Here is an 18056-nt window from a genome sequence, read left to right as displayed (position 1 = left end):
CAACTAAGAGTTCGCATGCCGCAACTAAGGAGCCCGCTGGCCGCAACTAAGGAGCACACATGCCTCAACTAAGACCCAGTGTGATCAAATGTAAATAAATAAATAATTGTTTTTAAAAAAATGTTTCCATTAACTTTCATTTGCAGGTTTTCTGTGAACGTAAGTTTTTATTTCTCCGGGATAAATGCCCAAGAGTGTGATTGCTGGGGCATATGGTAATTTTATATTTAGTTTTTAAAGAAATCCCCAAAGTGTTTTCCAGAGTTTTATACTCACATCAGCAATGTACGAAGGATCCAGTTCTTCCCCACCCTCACCCGCACTAGTTGTTATCCCTCTTTCTTATTTTAGCCATTCTGATGGTCTGATTATGACATTCAACATCTTTTCAGGGCTTTGCTCAACATCTTGATATTCTCTTGGGTGAAATGTCTGCTCATCTCTTTTGCCCATTTTAAAATGAGACTTTATTAAACTTATTAGACTTTATTAAGTCTTCAGAGTTCTTTATGTAGCCTACATGCTACTCCTTTGTCAGATGTTTGGTTTGCAAATATTTGCTCCCAGTCTGTATGTTGTCTTTCATCCTCTTCACATGGGCTTTCACAGAGCAAATGTTTTTAATTTTGAAGAGGTCCAGTTGATCAATTTTTCCTTAGATACACTGGGATTTTGCTATCAAGTCTAAGAACTCTTTGTCTAACTCCAGATTCTCAAGATCTTCTCTTAGATATTTTCTAAAAGTTTCTAAGAGTTTTACATTTTACATTAAAGTCTATGATTCATTTTAAAGTAATTTTTATATAAGGTGTGAGGCTAGGGTTGAAGTTCTTTTTTTTTCCCTCTTTTTTAAGGTTTGGCAGTTCCTCAAATTATTAAATACCGAGTTACCAAATGACCCCAAAATTTTACTCCTACGTATACACCCAGGAGAAATGAAAACATATGTCCGTATAAAATTTGTACACGGGGCTTCCCTGGTGGCGCAGTGGTTGAGAGTCCGCCTGCCGATGCAGGGGACACGGCTTCGTGCCCTGGTCCAGGAAGATCCCACATGCCACAGAGCGGCTGGGCCCGTGAGCCATGGCCGCTGAGCCTGCACGTCCGGAGCCTGTGCTCCGCAACGGGAGAGCCCACAACAGGAGAGGCCCACGTACCAAAAGAAAAAAAAAATTTGTACATGATTATTCACAGCAGCACTTTTCATAATAGCCAAAAGGTGGAAACAACTTGAATTTCAACTGGTGAATGAGAAAATAAAATGTGGTATATCCACACAATGGAATAACAGTCAGCCATGAAAATGAATGAAGTAACTGATACAAACTTCAACATGGACGGACCTTGGAAGTATGCTGAGTGAAAGAAGCCAGGCACAGAAGACCACATTTGTATGATTTCATTTATACAAAATGTCCACAAAAGGCAAATTAATAAAGACAGAAAGGTAGATTAGTGGTTGCTAGAGGTGGGAAGGAGGTGGAAATTGGAAGTGGCTGTAAATGAGCATGATGCTTGTTTGCAGAGTGGAGATGTTCTGAAATGAGATGTGAGGCTGACTAGACAACTCTATACATACACAAAGTTCATTGAACTGCATACTTAAAACAGATGGGTCTTATGGTTTGTCAATTATCTCAATAAAATATATTAAATGCTTAAAATTTTTAAATTTACTAGCATCAAACTGGGTTTTCTTGTTGAGTTAATCAGAGGTTTGAAGGAGAATCGCAAAGGGAGTTATGTCCTTGATTCAATAACAAGGAGAATTTAAGAGAAAAATCTAAGAGAGTTTTGTATCTAACAAGAGATCCACATTCCACCCTTTAAACCACAACTACGGGAGCTGGAGAAGCTACATTCGGACCCACTGAGGCCAAACCAGGGGGCGTGGGCTCATGGGACAGTGACCCCATGATGTCACACTGGAAGCTGGAAGTAGCACTGGATCATCTCCCTTTGGGGATGGAGTATAGATAAGCAGACAAAGCAGAATGTCTGCCGAGGGGAATGCAAAACAGTGAATTCCACCCTGAGAAACGGTGTGACTTCGGTGCCAGCGGCCAAACCAACATGTCACAGACATCAGGCTGGACTTTTCCAGGAACTGCCCCTCTTCAAAACCACCCACCCTCCCATTCTTGTGACTATGGTGGGAGAAATCATCTGTCCCACCCACATCCCCTCCCTTGGCCACAAATGCTTTCTCATGACGTGTGGCAATCCTTTTATGGCAATGTAGAAACAAAGAGAGCGCCAGGCCAGGATCTTTCTAGAAACCAAAGCTGGAACATATCAAATACCAGAGCTAAAGGCACCCCTGTTTTTTTTACCATGTGGATCCCAGTACCTTCCAATAAATTGCCCTTTTTCCTGAAATTAATTTCAATTGAGTTTCAATCCCCTATAGTCAAGAGTCCTAACTAATTCCATTCACGTTTAAATCGTTTTCTGCTTAAATTGTCATCCATTCGTTCTCCCACGACACACAAGGCTTAGTTCACTGGAAGTCGCACCTTTATCACAATTCGATGGTGTCAGGTGAGAGCAAAGGCTTTCTCTCAGCAGAGGCTGCCTCCACCCACCCAGCCCACCTCCTTCCCATGACAAAAGTTAAACCATTCACCTGGGAATTCTGGACAAGCAGGCTGTTTCAGGATTACAGGGCAGAAGGCAGAGATCTGAACTAAGGCTGGGGAGTTTAAAGATCTGTCCAGCCCCCAGAAAGACAAACAAGTAAGTGGTGGCTATGGCTGTTATTATAAACCAACCTGGTGCAATGTGATATAAAGCTTCTGAAATCCCAAAGAAACAGAGCAATTTGGCAAAGGCCATCTTAAGGGCTTTTGCAAGATCTTTCCTGTTGTTCATTACACTTCGGTTTCATCAGGTTTGGATTAGCAAAACCTGAAGCATGCATCATTGTCTTTACGAAAATCAACTACTCGAATTGCTGAGAATTAAATTAACCAGGGGATGAAGACAACACAAATTCACTGTTTTCTTTTTTATTTCAGTTTTATTTAGTAAAAATAGTTAGCTTATCAGGCTAGATAAAGCTATCATGACAGCTTTAGTCTAGGCAGACTGGGTCCCTACAAATCTCTCTCCTGGCAGAGGAAGTTCAACACCCAGTGTCTCTGGGGGAAGCCAAAATGTTCACATACGATGCATCAAATTCAGATCTTAGAACAGAACAGTGAGATCATATACACCTGGCTACATCCTTAAGTTAAAGTCTAGAACTAAAACAAACAGGGATGCTGTGGAAAATGTGAAGAATTCTAACCCTCCTCACCATATGAAAATGTTACTAAAATGGTAATAGTAGTAATAATGACAGAAACAACAGAAGAGGTAACAATAAACAATAATAAGGGAATTCCCTGGCGGTCCAGAGGTTAGGACTCCAAGCTTCTACTGCAGGGGGCACGGGTTCGATCCCTGGTTAGGGAACTAAGATCTTGCAAGCCATGCGGCATGGCCAAGTAAATAAATGAATTAATTAATTAAAAAAATATTAAAACCATTTAGCCCAAAGACATCTAGATTCAGGGGTGTAACTGTACTCTGTACAGGAGATTTGATTTAAATATTCATGAGTGGGTGCTCCCTCACATGTGCATCTCCCTATTATTTTTCCCTCAATTCTACTCTGGTTGAATAAATACCACCTTGATCACAAGTGAATGACATAAATTAGATTATGACACTGAGAACAGACTTAGCCACACAGTTGTGACAGCCTTTTACGCACAGACATTCAGGATGGAGGACTTGAACTGCATAGACATTTTTTAAATGCATCTTACCTAATATCTGAGAGGTCGCACTTGTTTCCAGCGATAGCCATCACAATGTTTTCTGGACCATGTTCTTTCAGTTCTTTCACCCATTTCTTCAAGGTATGAAATGAATCCTAAACCAAAAGTGTAAATCAATCTTGGGAAAGACCCATCAGTGTAATATCTGAACCATGTAGAAATACAAACCCAATATAATTTAATGAAGAAAAATATCTTCAGGGGGCACACAAAGGTTAACATACTACCCCAACCTTGGCACAAAATTTAATATTAGCTAAGTTATACTTACAGAGCCTGTAAAAAGTTCCCCTTCTAAAATGGAAACTTGAAGTTAAGATAATCATATTAGTCATTTTCTTTTATAAATAACATTAATGTTAGCCTTACCTCAACTTGAGTGAGACAAAGCTATAGGACTGAACCAATGTTCATGCTTAATCAGAAAAGAAAAAATATATACATACATACACACACGCGCACGCGTGCGCATAAACGCACGCTTTAGAGTCCTATTTTCCTAACTGCTCTTCTCTCACAGTGACCTCCAGGAAACAGCCAAGGTAGCCACCCCGTTTAGGAAGCAGTGGTCAGGAACTCACGGATGGTCACAGCATCGAATTAGTTAAAGCAGTTAACTAAGTTCAGTTAAGCAGGTCCTCAACGCTGAGTTCCAGGAGCGGGGGAAATGCCAGCAGACCACTGCCGTTCTTCATTGATGGGTATCTTGGGTCCTCAAAATGATAACTAAAAATACATTCATCCCATATGCACGCAGACACACTATATATATATAAACATCATCCTTGGCGTTTCAAGTTGTATGATTGAAACGCTAATAGGAAATAAGTATCTATAACCATCGAACATGCAAAATTTGAAAGTAATTTTCCTTTTCCTAAAAATCTGACATTCTGGAGACCAGTATTAGCAGGCACAACCTTGCCCTTACAAAGAGTCAATTTTAAAAGCAAATGATCATTGTTGTTTATTTAAGTTAGCAGGTAGATTTGAAAGGCTTAGCTACATATAGATGAGAGAAACTCAAAATTTGGTGTTTACTCACCCCAACCAGCATACTGCGGAATCTCACCCCAGGCTGCTGGTGAGACTCACTGATGTCTCTGCCTTGGTCTTTCTAGGGGGATCACCATAAATGGCACCTAAATTCTAAAGGGGACCCTCTTACCTGTTTGGTAATATCATACACTATGACAGCTGCTGCGGATCCACGATAGTACATGGGAGCCAGTGAATGAAACTGTTTAGGAACAATGGATAGTTTTAGGCCAAAGTGAACATACTTTATGCAACCCCAAATTAAACATAAAATTATCACCCTACATCATCCCTATAGGATCCCTAGAATTTCCCCAGAATTCAGATCAGATGATAAATTTTCCTCCTCAACGGCACATTCCCTTGTAGTTTATAAACCATGAGATTCATTCTTGGGAAAAGCCAAAAATAAACGTTACTTTCAATGCTGCTATCCTATGAATTTTCTTTTCTCTACCGCTCATCACTTATCTAATATGGTGGACCCAGGGCAATCTCATTAGGATGATACAGCGATAAGACGTTTGCCAAGGGAAGGAAAAGACAAGACTGGCACAAATCACACCACCCGGGCCTGGCTGCTAAGGAAGAGCACTGCAGCAAGGGCATCTCGGCCCCCGCCCTCGGGTCTGGAAGGCTGCTGTCCCACAAATTCACAACAAATGGTTAGAGAGATGAGCTTCGTTCCAAATGTGAACAGAGCAAGTGTTGCTGGTCATGAGAATCGTTCATCCCCAAGCAGGACAGATACTTATCCTGGGGATACATACAGATTTTACGTATATTTTGAAGAATATATCTTTAAATATATTTGAATATATCTGAAGCATATATCACGGAGGTGTTTTGAAAGACAATAAGAAAAAGATAGCTCAATAGAAAAATGAACAAAGGATATATATAGATGGATAAATCACAGAGGAAGAGTAATAAATTGCCAATAAATATTTAAAAATATGTTCAATGATAATAAAAGAAATAAAAGCAATGATAGGGTATTCATTAATTTATTCAGTATTAAAAAGATTGATCATATCCAGGGTTGGTGTGGGTTTGGGGCAGGAGGCACTCATACACTACACAGGAGGGTATTTTAAGACCTGTTTATGGAAAGATGCTCAACACCACTAACCATCAGGGAACTGCAAATCAAAACCACATAAGATATCACCTCGCACCTGTTAGAACAGGTATTATTAAAAAGACAAGAAATAACAAGTGTTGGCGGGGATATGGAGAAAAGGGTACCCTCATACGTTGTTGTCTGGAATGTAAATTGGTGTAGCCACTATGGAAAACAGTATGGAGGTTGCTCAAAAGATTAAAAATAGAACTACTAAATGGTCCAGCAATTTCTTTTCTGGATATTTACCTGAAGAAAACAAAAACACTAACTTGAAAAGATATATTCGCCCTCATGTACACAACAGCATTATTTACAAAAGCCAAGACATGGAAAAACTACCAGTGTCCATCAACTGATAAATGGATCATCAATAAGATACGATACACACACACACGCATACACGCTCACATATACACACACACCACACACATATATAAACACACCACACACACACACAGGAATATTATTCAGCCATAAAAAAGAATGAAATCTTGCCATTTGCAATACCATGGAGGGAACTTGAGGGCATCATGCTAAGTGAAGTAAGTCAGTCTGAGAAAGATAAATACCATATTATCTCACTTACATGTGGATCTAAAAACAAAAACTGAATTCACAGATACAGAGAGCAGACTGGAGGTTGCCAGAGGCCGTGGGTAGGGGTGGGCATAATAGGTGAAGGTGGTCAAAAGGTACCAACTTCCGGGCTTCCCCGCCAATGCAGGGGACACGGGTTTGAGCCCTGGTCTGGGAAGATCCCACGTGCCGCGGAGCAACTAGGCCCGTGCGCCGCAACTACTGAGCCTGAACTCTAGAGCCCATGAGCCACAACTACTGAAGCCCGCGTGCCTAGAGCCCGTGCTCTGTAACAAGAGAAGCCACCGCAATGAGAAGCCCGCGCACCACAACAAAGAGTAGCCCCCACTCTCCACGACTAGAGAAAGCCCCACACAGCAACAAAGACCCAACGCAGCCAAAAATAAATAAATAAAATAAATAAATTTATATTAAAAAAAAAGGTACCAACTTCCAAGTATAAAATAAATAAGGCAGGGGAGGGAATCAATAGCATAGTGACTATAGTTGATAATACTGTATTGTATATTTGAAAGTTCCTAAGAGAAAAGATCTTAAACGTTCTCATCACAAGAAAAAAGAATTGTAACTGTGCAGTGACGAATGTTACCTAGGATGTGAACTAGACTGTTTGTGGTGATCATTTCACAATACATACAAACACCGAATCACTATGTTGTAAAACTGAAACTAACATAATGTGGTATGACAATTATACATCAATTTTTTTTAAAAGTCAAGTACATAGAAGCAAAGAACAGAGTGGTGGTTAGCAGGAACTGAGGGCGCTGGGTAGGGGTGGCTGGGAACACACTGATCAAAGGGGACGAGGTTGCAGCTATGTGGGTAAGTCTAGAGATGGAATATACAACGTGATGACTGTGGTTGATAATACTTGAACATGGAAATTTGCCAAGAGAATAGATTTCACATGTTCTCACCACTTAAAAAGGGTAACTATGTGAAGAGAAAATATGCTAATTACCTTGACTGCAGTAATCATTTCACTATGTATACATACATCAAATCATCATGTTGCACACCTTAAACATATACAATTTTTATTTAAAAAAAAAAGAGATCTTCTTTCAAAGCTACTGTTGGTAACATATAACAAAAAGTTGAAATGTGCGTATCGTTTGACCCCAAAGTTCCACTTTTGTGATCGTCACACAAAGATCCTCATCCCTATGTGGTAAATGGGAGAAAAATATTCAAAACAACCCAAAGGTTCATCATAGAGAATTCATTAACATTGTATGTATATCATGGAAATGCCATAACCATTAAAATGATGGTGAGGATTTTTATTTATAGGAGAAGATATCCTTGACATACCATTAAATGAAAACAACAGTCTCAGAGCAGCAGACGCAGCATAATATAATTTTGGGTAAAATGTGTCTGGGTGGGTCCATGTGTATAAGCATAACAGAATGTTTCTCAAAATGTTAACAGTGGGATTTCTCATCACGTGTACCTTTTCCTCATAAGAGTCTACTGTATAAATTTTTATGATGATTTTTAAATGATTTTTAAATTTTCTAAAAGCAGCCATATTTCAGCCATAAAAAATAATGAAATAATTTTCAGCAACATGGAGGGATCCAGAGATTATCATACTGAGCGAATGCAAATCAGACAAAGACAAATATCATATGATATCACTTATATGTGTAATCTAAAAGAATGATACAAATGAACTTACTTACAAAACAGAAACAGACTCACAGACACAGAAAACAAACTTATGGTTACCAAAGGGGAAAGGCGGGGAGAAGGGATAAATTAGGAGTTTGGGATTAACATATATACACTATTATATATAGAACAGACAATCAACAAGGACCTACTGTACAGCACAGGGAACTCTACTCTATATTCTGTAATAAACTATGTGGGAAAAGAATCTGAAAAAGAATGGATATATGCATATGTACAACTGAATCACTTTGCTGTACACCTGAAACTAACACAACATTGTAAATCAACTACACTCCAATATAAAATAAAAATAAAATTTTAAAAGAGAAAAAGAAATAAAAATAAAAAGCAGCCCTGGTGGCGCAGTGGTTGAGAGTCCGCCTGCCGATGCAGGGGACACGGGTTCGTGCCCTGGTCCGGGAAGATCCCACATGCCGCCGAGCGGCTGGGCCCGTGAGCCATGGCCGCTGAGCCTGCGCGTCCAGAGCCTGTGCTCCGCAACGGGAGGGGCCACAACAGTGAGAGGCCCGCGTACCGCAAAAAAAAAAAAAAAAAAGTAGCCATATTTACTGGGGAGTCGGGGGGAGGGGGTAGCAGGGAGAGAAAGTTCGGATCCTGATGTTTTTCTGGCAAACAACAAAACCATCGTTCATTTTTATTTCCCGTGCAATACTTTTCATTGAATCAACACTGGCCAAGGTGAAATGATCCTATTTGGAAATTGGAAGCACACCCAAAGCCGAGGATTCCTTCTACTGCAGGATGCTAGTGTGGCCTCACCAGAGTGTGCAAAGAAGCAGGCCACCCACCCCAGCCCCACGGCCTTTGTGCAAGTCTCCACCTTGATGAGAAACTGCCCTGCTCCTGTGTGGCTTTCGGAAAAGGGAACAGGTTGGATGGAGCTCAGGATGGACCCAGGAGTTCCCAGCTGGAGGACCATGGCCGCTGACCAGGAGTCACTGAGGACAGAGCCTTTCCATAGGCACTGGCTGCCCAGCTCTGTGTTTGTTGTCCTTGTCAGGCATCAAAAATCTATTTTTAGTCCATCCTTTGGCAACCCACTCCAGATACAGAAACCAAAATCAGAATTCCTGCCATAAAGGAGAAAAAAGCCATGTATTTTTTAAAACATTCCTGCTTTGCTAATGGAAAGGAATACATAGAAAGTGTCCTTTTAGCCCAATTATATAAAATGTCTATTTTTCCAAAATAGCCTCCGTCTAAGAATGATCCACTTACACACTCGAAGCAGGAGAGTCAGTACAAAATGTATACACAAAGAGGAGCCAATCGTGGATTTTCTAAGACAGAATTCGTTTTCAGCTGTAACACCGTGAAGTAAATCTGAAACGGTCACTACTGTGCAGGTCGCATGAATTATTTACTAGAGCTTTGTATGTAATGCATTACTTGCTCTTTCCTTCCTCCAAATGGAATCATTTTGAAATAAATCTGTTGATGAAGCCACTTAAACTTTATTACCAGGGACCTGGGGGTTTTAATGAGTTAAAGTTCGTGTCTCAGTTCCAAAACCCAGTAATGCGTTGGCCAAAGGATAATGTTTGTGGAGGACAAAAAGATAAACCATGTCTGGCCTACAATGTGTATACTTTTCCCCTACAAATATAAAACAAAAGCCACAATCAGCCTCAACACTCAATACGACATCATTCCTTTCCCGTGGGGTTGGAATTAAGGCTGATGAAACACTCTTGTAAAAGATTCTTCTAGAAACAAAGTTCTCAATCACAGGAGGTTGATAAAACTTTTTTAAAAATCTCACCTTGAAAGGTTATTTGAAAATCAGCACAATAGGTGCCAATTCAAAATCCCTTCTTCCCTAACTATCCAACAAAACATCAAGAATGCCAAATTAAAGTGTTCAGATAATTCTCAGGTGACATTTGTTTAGAAGAAGCACAGGCATTGTTAACAGTCAATCTGTCCCTCAAAAGAAGAGGCCGTTTGGGCCTCCCTGGTGGCGCAGTGGTTGAGAGTCCACCTGCCGATGCAGGGGATGTGGGTTTGTGCCCCGGTCCGGGAAGATCCCACATGCCGCGGAGCGGCTGGGCCCGTGAGCCATGGCCGCTGAGCCTGCGCGTCCGGAGCCTGTGCTCCGCAACGGGAGAGGCCACATCAGTGAGAGGCCCGTGTGCTGCAAAAAAAAAAAAAAAAAAAAAAAAGAAGAGGCTGTTTATGTCCATGTGTGTGCCTGTTTGTAATTGTTGGATGTCTACAGGGTAAGGGCAAGGGAATGGCCTTCTCTGAGCTTCTAAGACCCTCAGCTTTCACAGGTGCAAAGTGCTGCTCCCACTTCCAGCAATGGGCAAAATGATAAGTGGGCATGACCTTTCTGGAAAGCATCTGGACAATGTATTTAGAAAGTCTTACCTAAATGTCCATCGACAGAGGAGTGGATAAAGAAGATGTGGTACATATATACAATGGAATATTACTCAGCCATAAAGAAGAATAAAACAATGCCATTTGTAGCAACATGGATGGACCTAGAGATCATCATACTAAGTGAAGAAAGTCAGACAAAGACAAATATCGTATGACATCACTCATCTATGTAATCTAATTTTTAAAAATGATACAAATGAACTTATTTACTAAACAGAAACAGACAGAGAAAACAAACTTATGGTTACCAAAGGGATGTAATGTTGGGGGGGAAGGATAAATCAGGAGCTTGGGATGAACACATACACACTACCATGTATAAGATAGATAACCAACAAGGACCTACTGTATAGCACAGGCAACTCTACCCAATATTCTGTGATAACCTACATGAGAAAAGAATCTAAAAAAGATTGAAAATATGTATATGTACAGCTGAATCACTTTGTTGTACACTTGAAACTAACATAACATTGTAAAATCAACTATACTCCAATAAAATTACAATTCTTTAAAAAGTCTTGAAACATTCATATGCTCTGACTCAACAATTCCACTTCTGAAGGGGATGATCAGAGGTGGCCTCAAAGAAACCAGAATTCATTCTAGAATCATCAGTAACGCTGAAAAATTGTAATCAACCGCAATGTCTAACCATCGGGGACTGGAAACGTAACTTTGGCTTAGCCGTATGATGGAATACTGGGCAGCAATTACACTCAAGTTTCTGAAAAATCTGAAATGGCACGTGAGGCAAGATGGCTTAGTATTTCCCAGGGAAGGGTTTTCTGCAGAACCCTGTGCCCTTGAAGTACTTTTTGGGAAAAAGGTTTCTTGGTCATGTAAGTTTGAGAAACTCTACATATTACAATGTTCCCCCGGAGGTTTACGGAGTTTTATTAGTACATGAAAGGCTCTGAAAATGTCTGTAGTAAAGGAACCTATTTATTTTGCTCTTAACTCAGAATTTTTAATTTACTTTTTACCTTTTTTCAAGTAATATTTATTAACATCTAGGGACCTAGTGAGTGTCCTGAGGACCCACCTTAGGGGCACAGGATGAAGACCCAAGACAGGGTGTTGACCTGCGTCTGGCTCTGTACCGGTTTGGGGGTGGCGGTGGCGGGGCGTGGGTGGTGACAGCTCAGGTTTTCCCAGCTCTGTGAGGACACGGTTCAAGGTGAGACAGGCTCTGCATGGAACCTCCTTCCCCTGCCCTGCTCTTGCCGTACCTGCAAAACAAAGCTCCCTTCTTCCCATCCCACAGCATCCTTTGTGTGCCTACACACACACACACACACACACACACACTCAGCACACAGGCAGAAAGTGTTACTCCAGGAAACCTAATCCTTTAGACCACCCAGTCTGCTTCAGGCAAAATTCCTTACACGCAGGTTGGTGGTGGCATAAATTCCAAAGCAGCAAAATTCTGCACATCAAGGATGAGCAGTGGCGGAAAATACATGAAATTTCCAAACAAGGATAGGCCCCAGCTGGGCTCTCTCTCCCCACATGAGTAACCCAAGCCAGAGGGCTATGGCATCGGGTCCTGGAACTTCAGGGATTGGTTGTTTTAGGATTTTCAGAGAACGCTCTGTCCCTGGTGAGATGCTTCCACGCAGCCTGGGAGCCAGTGCTGGTCTGTCTCGGGGGCCAGCGCTCGAGCAGAAATTCTCACCCTCCCCCAGAACACCAGGGCCACGCACACTCAAGGGCAGAAGCCAAAATACATCCCGAGGTCCCTCAGGATTCAAACAAAGAGGGAAGTGGTAGAGGAAAATTCCTGACATTCCGACATTCTCAGCTGGCAAAAGTTGAATGGAAAAACCACTACTGAATGTACTTTCTGTGTCATTCAGAAGAGCGTTTCTAAGTTTTACACAGACCCTCTCTCTCCACAGAAAAGCAGCGGCCTATTTAATATGCCTACTCAGATGCCCTAAAATCCAATAATACGTAAAGTTTAACAGAAAAGCCTATTAAAATGGTTATTTCTGAATAATGCCATTATAGGCAAACCATCACTTGTTTCCATATTTCCTAATTATTTTTAAAAAATTTTTTAAGAAGATACACTACTTTTGCAATGAGAGGGGATTTTTTTCCCCCTCTGCTTTCTTTTTTCTTTTAATGTGCCAGTTAATGTCAAAGGGCTTCCTCTGCATTCGGAGATCAAAGGGTTAAAGCAAAAGTCCCAGGAGGAAGCTGCGGTTTAGGGTCACCTGACAAGGTGCATGCAAACCTTCTGTAGCAGAAAATGATATGACCAAATCCAAATGTCTTTCCACAAAAACGGTGTCGGCGTGGGAGTAAGGGGAAGAGGATCAGTGTGTTTTAAAAGACAAGGTCGTGAGCTGGCCTATTCTGATCCCTAGAATAATGTGTAAGACAGAAGTCGAGGTTTCGAAGCGCTGTAGCAATTCACGTTTCTCCCACCCATGAAAAACCCAACCACGGGGACCCTCAGCTCTCAGTCCAGTTGGCTGGCGCGAGGGGGTGGGGAGCGGTCCTATAAGTGCAGAACCACGTGTGCCCCACTTGCCCCTAAATCATCGGAGGAAAAGCGGTGATGGGGTCACGTCTCCCTCTCTCTCCTCCAGGCTCTGCGTCCTCGGCCCTCTGAGCTTCAATGTCCCATCGTGGAGGCGAGTCCCCCGCGGAGTGGGACCACAGAGCATCACCCGGGATCGTACCCGAGCTGGCGACCCCGCACTCACAGGTGCCGGCCACCCCAGTGCCAGCAAAGCTGGCCCTCGATGCAGCCACGGGGAAACCTGCCCCCCGCCCCGTGCAATCGCCTTCCTGAGCCCAGGTCGGCCTCCCGTGACCCACTGTCCCAAAGCTTCCATCAGTGCATTTAGATGTGGCCGTGGCCTCCACGCTGGCTGCACAGCTGGGGCTGGGGGATGCTATCTTTTACTGCTGGGTTGTGATATTTGTTTACATACACTGTCAAATCTATTTTTAACTTTTTATCGTGGAAATTTTCAAACACACACACAAGAAGAGAGCAGAGTATAAAGCACGTCGGTGCTCTTATCCCCCAGACTCAGCACCCCTGACCCGCGGCCCCTAATATCCACCCCCCCCCTTACCGCCCAGCCCACCCCCACCACTGGAGTCCAATGCAGCAAACACTTGACATCATATCATGTTAACTGTAAAGCAGAAGGATTTTTCTTCAAATATAAGTCAAATTGTGTCACCTTCCTGTTCAACATCTGTCTAACTTAGCATAAAATCCACCCCCTGGACTGTGGTGTCTAAGGCCCTCATCGCTGGGGCACCAGGCCTGAACCTGCAGCCACAAGGAGTCCCAGGTTCTTCCCCCAGCGGGACCCTCCTCCACCCACACCCACATGGCTCGCCCCCTCCTTCATTCACACATTTCTCAGCTGCCACCTCCTCCGAGAGCCTTCGGTGGCCCCCTATCTGGGCAGCAGCAGGAACTCAACAAACATTCAGAGACTGAACCCACAGGATGAGCCAGTAACCCTGTGCAGGCAGGCTACACAGGGGGATGGGGTGGGGGGGTGTTCCCATTTTACAGATGAGAAAGCTGAGGCTCCGGATGATTACGTAAACTGCCCACAAACACACTGCTCTTAAAAGACCTTGAACACAGGTCTTCTGACCCCAAATTCCACGCTTTTTCCACTCATCAGCTGATCCTCTGAAATGAAGCATTGCTCACAGAGATGAAGATACGGGTTGGCACTAACTTTACTCATTCATTCATCAGCTATCACCTGGACACCTGACACGTGACAGGGACCGTTCTAAGCCATGGAGACTCAGGGTTGGTAGGTAGTACCGGATAACAGCCCCCAAAGGTTTCCACCTAATCCCTGGACCTGTGGTGATGTTACGGTGCACAGCGACGGGCATTGGGTTCCTGGCCAGCTGATCCTGGGATGTTACCCTGGGCTACCAGGTGAGCCCAGTGTCATCACAAGGGTCCTCTCACGTGGAAGAGGGAGGCAGGAGAGTCAGAGAAACTTGAAGATGCTCTGCTGCTGGCTTTGAAGATGGACGAAGAAGCCACAAACCAAAGACTGTGGGCGGACTCTGTAAAAGGCCAGGAAACGGATTCTCCCCAGAGCCTCTGCGAAGGAACCTGCCCAGACCTGTGAGAGCGTGAGCCCGGGTTGTTTGAAGCCACAGGAAACAGAGAAGGTAAAGAAGTGCACATTTTCCTTGGAGTGGAGGGTGGAAGCGCCGCCTCCAGAGGGGCTGTTCTGGAGATAAAGGCACACAGGGTGAGGTCCCTCTCAGAGGACACTCCTCTGTCCCCGTGTAGACACGACCTGCTCTCTGCCCCAGGTTGCTTGAGAGTCACAGAGGGAAACTGGCCTCAACCCAAGCGGCACAGACCATGCCTCACAATTAAAAGCCGCTTAGGGTGTCACATCCCAGACTAGATACACACAGTAAAAGCCCAACTATCGAGGCATCTTCATCTAGAGGAGTCACATCCCTCCACAGAACAGGGAGATGCCCTCTGGGGAACAAAGGAAGATAGTGGCGTCTGTCATGATGGGGAGGATGCAGAGGGCAAGGGGCTGGGTCCCTTTCAGACCAGCTCAGGGCTGAGACTCCCGCCCCCCACTCCTGGATCCCCACTCCCCATCCCCTTCCCCACTTCCAGTGTCCCATCCCACTGGCCGAGGGCAGAGACGTTTACAGTGTTTCCCGAAGGATTTATTATTTTGTACATGGACGTGTCCTTCCTCTTGCTCTCCTGTCAGCAGCATCTCTGACACACAGGAGGGCAATTCTGCACCTAAAGTCCTATTTTCCTAAATGACACCAACACCCACACACTGAACAACCCTGGGGACCAGGTCTATGAGCAACTAGCTCTGTCCCCTCTCCCACACCACTGTCAGGCTCTTTTCCTGTAGTTTCTGCCGCCAGATAACTGCCCCTCTTGGGCTGGACCACTTTTAACTGAAGGAGGCTCCCGGGGCTTCTTCTAAGAGGAGCCGCTAGAAAAGAATGAAATAATGCCATGTGCAGTAATGTGGATGGACCTAGAGACTGTCACAGAGAGTGAAGTGAGCCGGACAGAGACAGGTATCACACGATAGTCCTTATGTGTGGAAACGCAAAAACATGGTGCAAACACAATCTTATTCACAAAACACAGAGTCACAGGTGTAGAAAACAAACTTATGGTTACCAGGGAGGGAAAGGGGAGGGGAGGGACAAATTGGAAGACTGGGATTGACATATAAACACTACCATATATAAAACAGATAACTAATGAGAACCTACCGTGTAGCACAGGGAACTCTACTCAACGCTTTGTAATGGCCTATATGGGAAAAGAATCTAAAAAAGAGTGGATATATGTATATGTACAACTCATTCACTTTGCAGTACAATAGAAACTAACACAACATTTTAAATCAACTCTACTCCAATAAAAATTTTTTAAAATAAAAATAAATAAATAAATAAGAGGAGCTGCTGTGACCCGGCCCCGTCGACAGCTGTTGATCTCATATTAATAGCACACAGCACATCTGCAGGTTTCTAAGCTGTCTTCTTCCCACAAAACCTTCATCCGGTTTTCCTTTCTGGGAGCGTTCTTGGTGGGTGATGGAGCGAGGGGGTAGTTCCCTTATTCGGACCTCGATTCACACAGTGACAGCACTGTTCTCTGGGGGAGGGGGGTGCATGTACTCTATCTCCTCCCACTGAAGGGAGACCCCCATGGAAGTTTGCGAGGAGGCGCCCCAGGGTGGAGCGCCCCCAGCAGTGCTCCAAGTGTGTGCTCCGCGCTGGGAGCTGGGCCTCTCTTTCCAGGGGCTGCAAGGCGAGCGGGGGAGAAAACAAAGAGCAGCTCACTTGGAGCCTGTAAGAGGCCTCTTTCTTCAAGGATTCCTGAAGGTCAAAATTTCCTCTGACTGTAGCCGCAGCCTATGAATAGTGAACCACTTTCCTGACCATGGACTCCAGGGCCCTGAGAAAGAAGGAACGAGAGCATACAGGTTTCTTTTGATGTTTGTAAACGAGCCTGAACTTGACCTCAGACACTTGCTGTCTTCAGTTCTCTTTTCCTTCTCAAGGACCCATTCAGACCCAGCAGTGAGGCCACGGCATTCTCAGCTGCATCCCAGCACCCGACCTCCAATCACCCAAGTTTCCAAATGATGGGAGACTGGTAGGTGCTGACAGAATTCAGCCGCAGTAGGGGAACAAACAGTACCGCTAACCAGCCCGGGCACCCAAGCCTTCACAACTGCACCCATGAAGCCGTCAGCTTCTGGGGCCTCAGTGGCTTTTCTTTCTTCAGGCACCCGGGGCTCAAGGAAAACCCCCGACAGAAGGAGCAGGTAAAGATTAAACAAACCCGGGTGGTGCCAATATAGCTCTTTAGTATATCTTTTCTGGAATCTTTTAAATCTCTCACAATTGGGGAAAAAAAAAGTCTGTGCGCTTACTAGGAAAGTGACCATAAGCCTTTTGAATCAATGGGTTTCAGAATATTATCGCATTATCATTAGCAGTATGTATTAAGTCATAAAGTCTGGTCTTGGGTTAGATAATATTGCTGAAATAAAACTAAATCAGCTGCAAATACTACTACTTTGACGACTGATTCCTTTTAAAAAATATATTTAGTCAAACACCATAAATTTCAAGTCTAATAATGGTTTGGTACATTGTAAGTGATAACTTCACAAATATGACCTTGTTTATGGTACTACGTGAATTTACTACACGGACCACATTTAAACATTTAAAAGGTTTAATACTTTATTCAACATTTTTTCTTTAGGTACTACTGTGAGGTCAAGACTGCACTTCCAAATCACGAGTAATCTCCAAAAAGATGAAAGACAGCGTGAAACTCACTTATCACTTATAATTTAAAGGCTTAAGGAGTAGGCAACCTCAAATTCGCTATGGATTCAATACAATCCCTATCAAAATCCTAACTGGAGTTTTTTTGATGAACATTTACAAGCTGATCCTACAATTCATGTGGAAATGCAAGGGACCCAGAAGAGCCAGAAGAACCTTGAAAAAGAAATACAAAGTTGGAGGACTCATACTTCCCAATTTCAAAGCTTACTACAAAGCGACAGGAAAATTTTAGATCAAAGGAATAGGACCGAGAGTCAGGAATTAAACCCTCACACGTGTGGCCAACTGATCTTCAACAGAGGTGCCAAGACAACTAACTGGGCAAAGAATAGTCTTCTCAATTGTGTGTATGATACTGACATACAAAGAATGAAGCTGAATTCCTTTCTTACCAAGATACACAAAAAGTAACAACAAACGATCAGAGAGCTAAATGTAAGAACTAAGACTATAAAACTCTCAGACGAACATACAGGAGTAAATCCAGTGACCCTGAGTTAGGC

General features: G+C 43.3%; 1 protein-coding gene across 4 annotated transcripts in view; it reads right to left on the bottom strand.

Moving 5' to 3' along the window:
• RAB31 (RAB31, member RAS oncogene family) overlaps nt 1–18056 on the bottom strand; it is a 111268-nt gene that overhangs the window by 42170 nt on the left and 51042 nt on the right. For all 4 annotated transcript variants that reach the window (XR_003793496.1, XR_003793497.1, XM_029222514.1 and 1 more), the window contains exons 4-5: nt 4993–5064; nt 3813–3919 (exon numbers count right to left, since the gene is read on the bottom strand). Coding sequence is in view for 2 of the 4 variants with exons in the window: in XM_029222514.1 (XP_029078347.1) it covers nt 3813–3919; nt 4993–5064 (179 nt within the window). In the remaining 2 variants the exon portion in view is untranslated. The remainder of the gene's footprint in view (nt 1–3812; nt 3920–4992; nt 5065–18056) is intronic.

This window comes from Monodon monoceros, unplaced genomic scaffold (genome assembly GCF_005190385.1).
Source record: "Monodon monoceros isolate NGI ecotype Baffin Bay Population unplaced genomic scaffold, NGI_Narwhal_1 Super_Scaffold_1, whole genome shotgun sequence".
Lineage (NCBI taxonomy): Eukaryota > Metazoa > Chordata > Mammalia > Artiodactyla > Monodontidae > Monodon > Monodon monoceros.
Note: the sequence above shows the minus strand (reverse complement) of the source record. Positions and strands in the feature narration are given on the sequence as shown.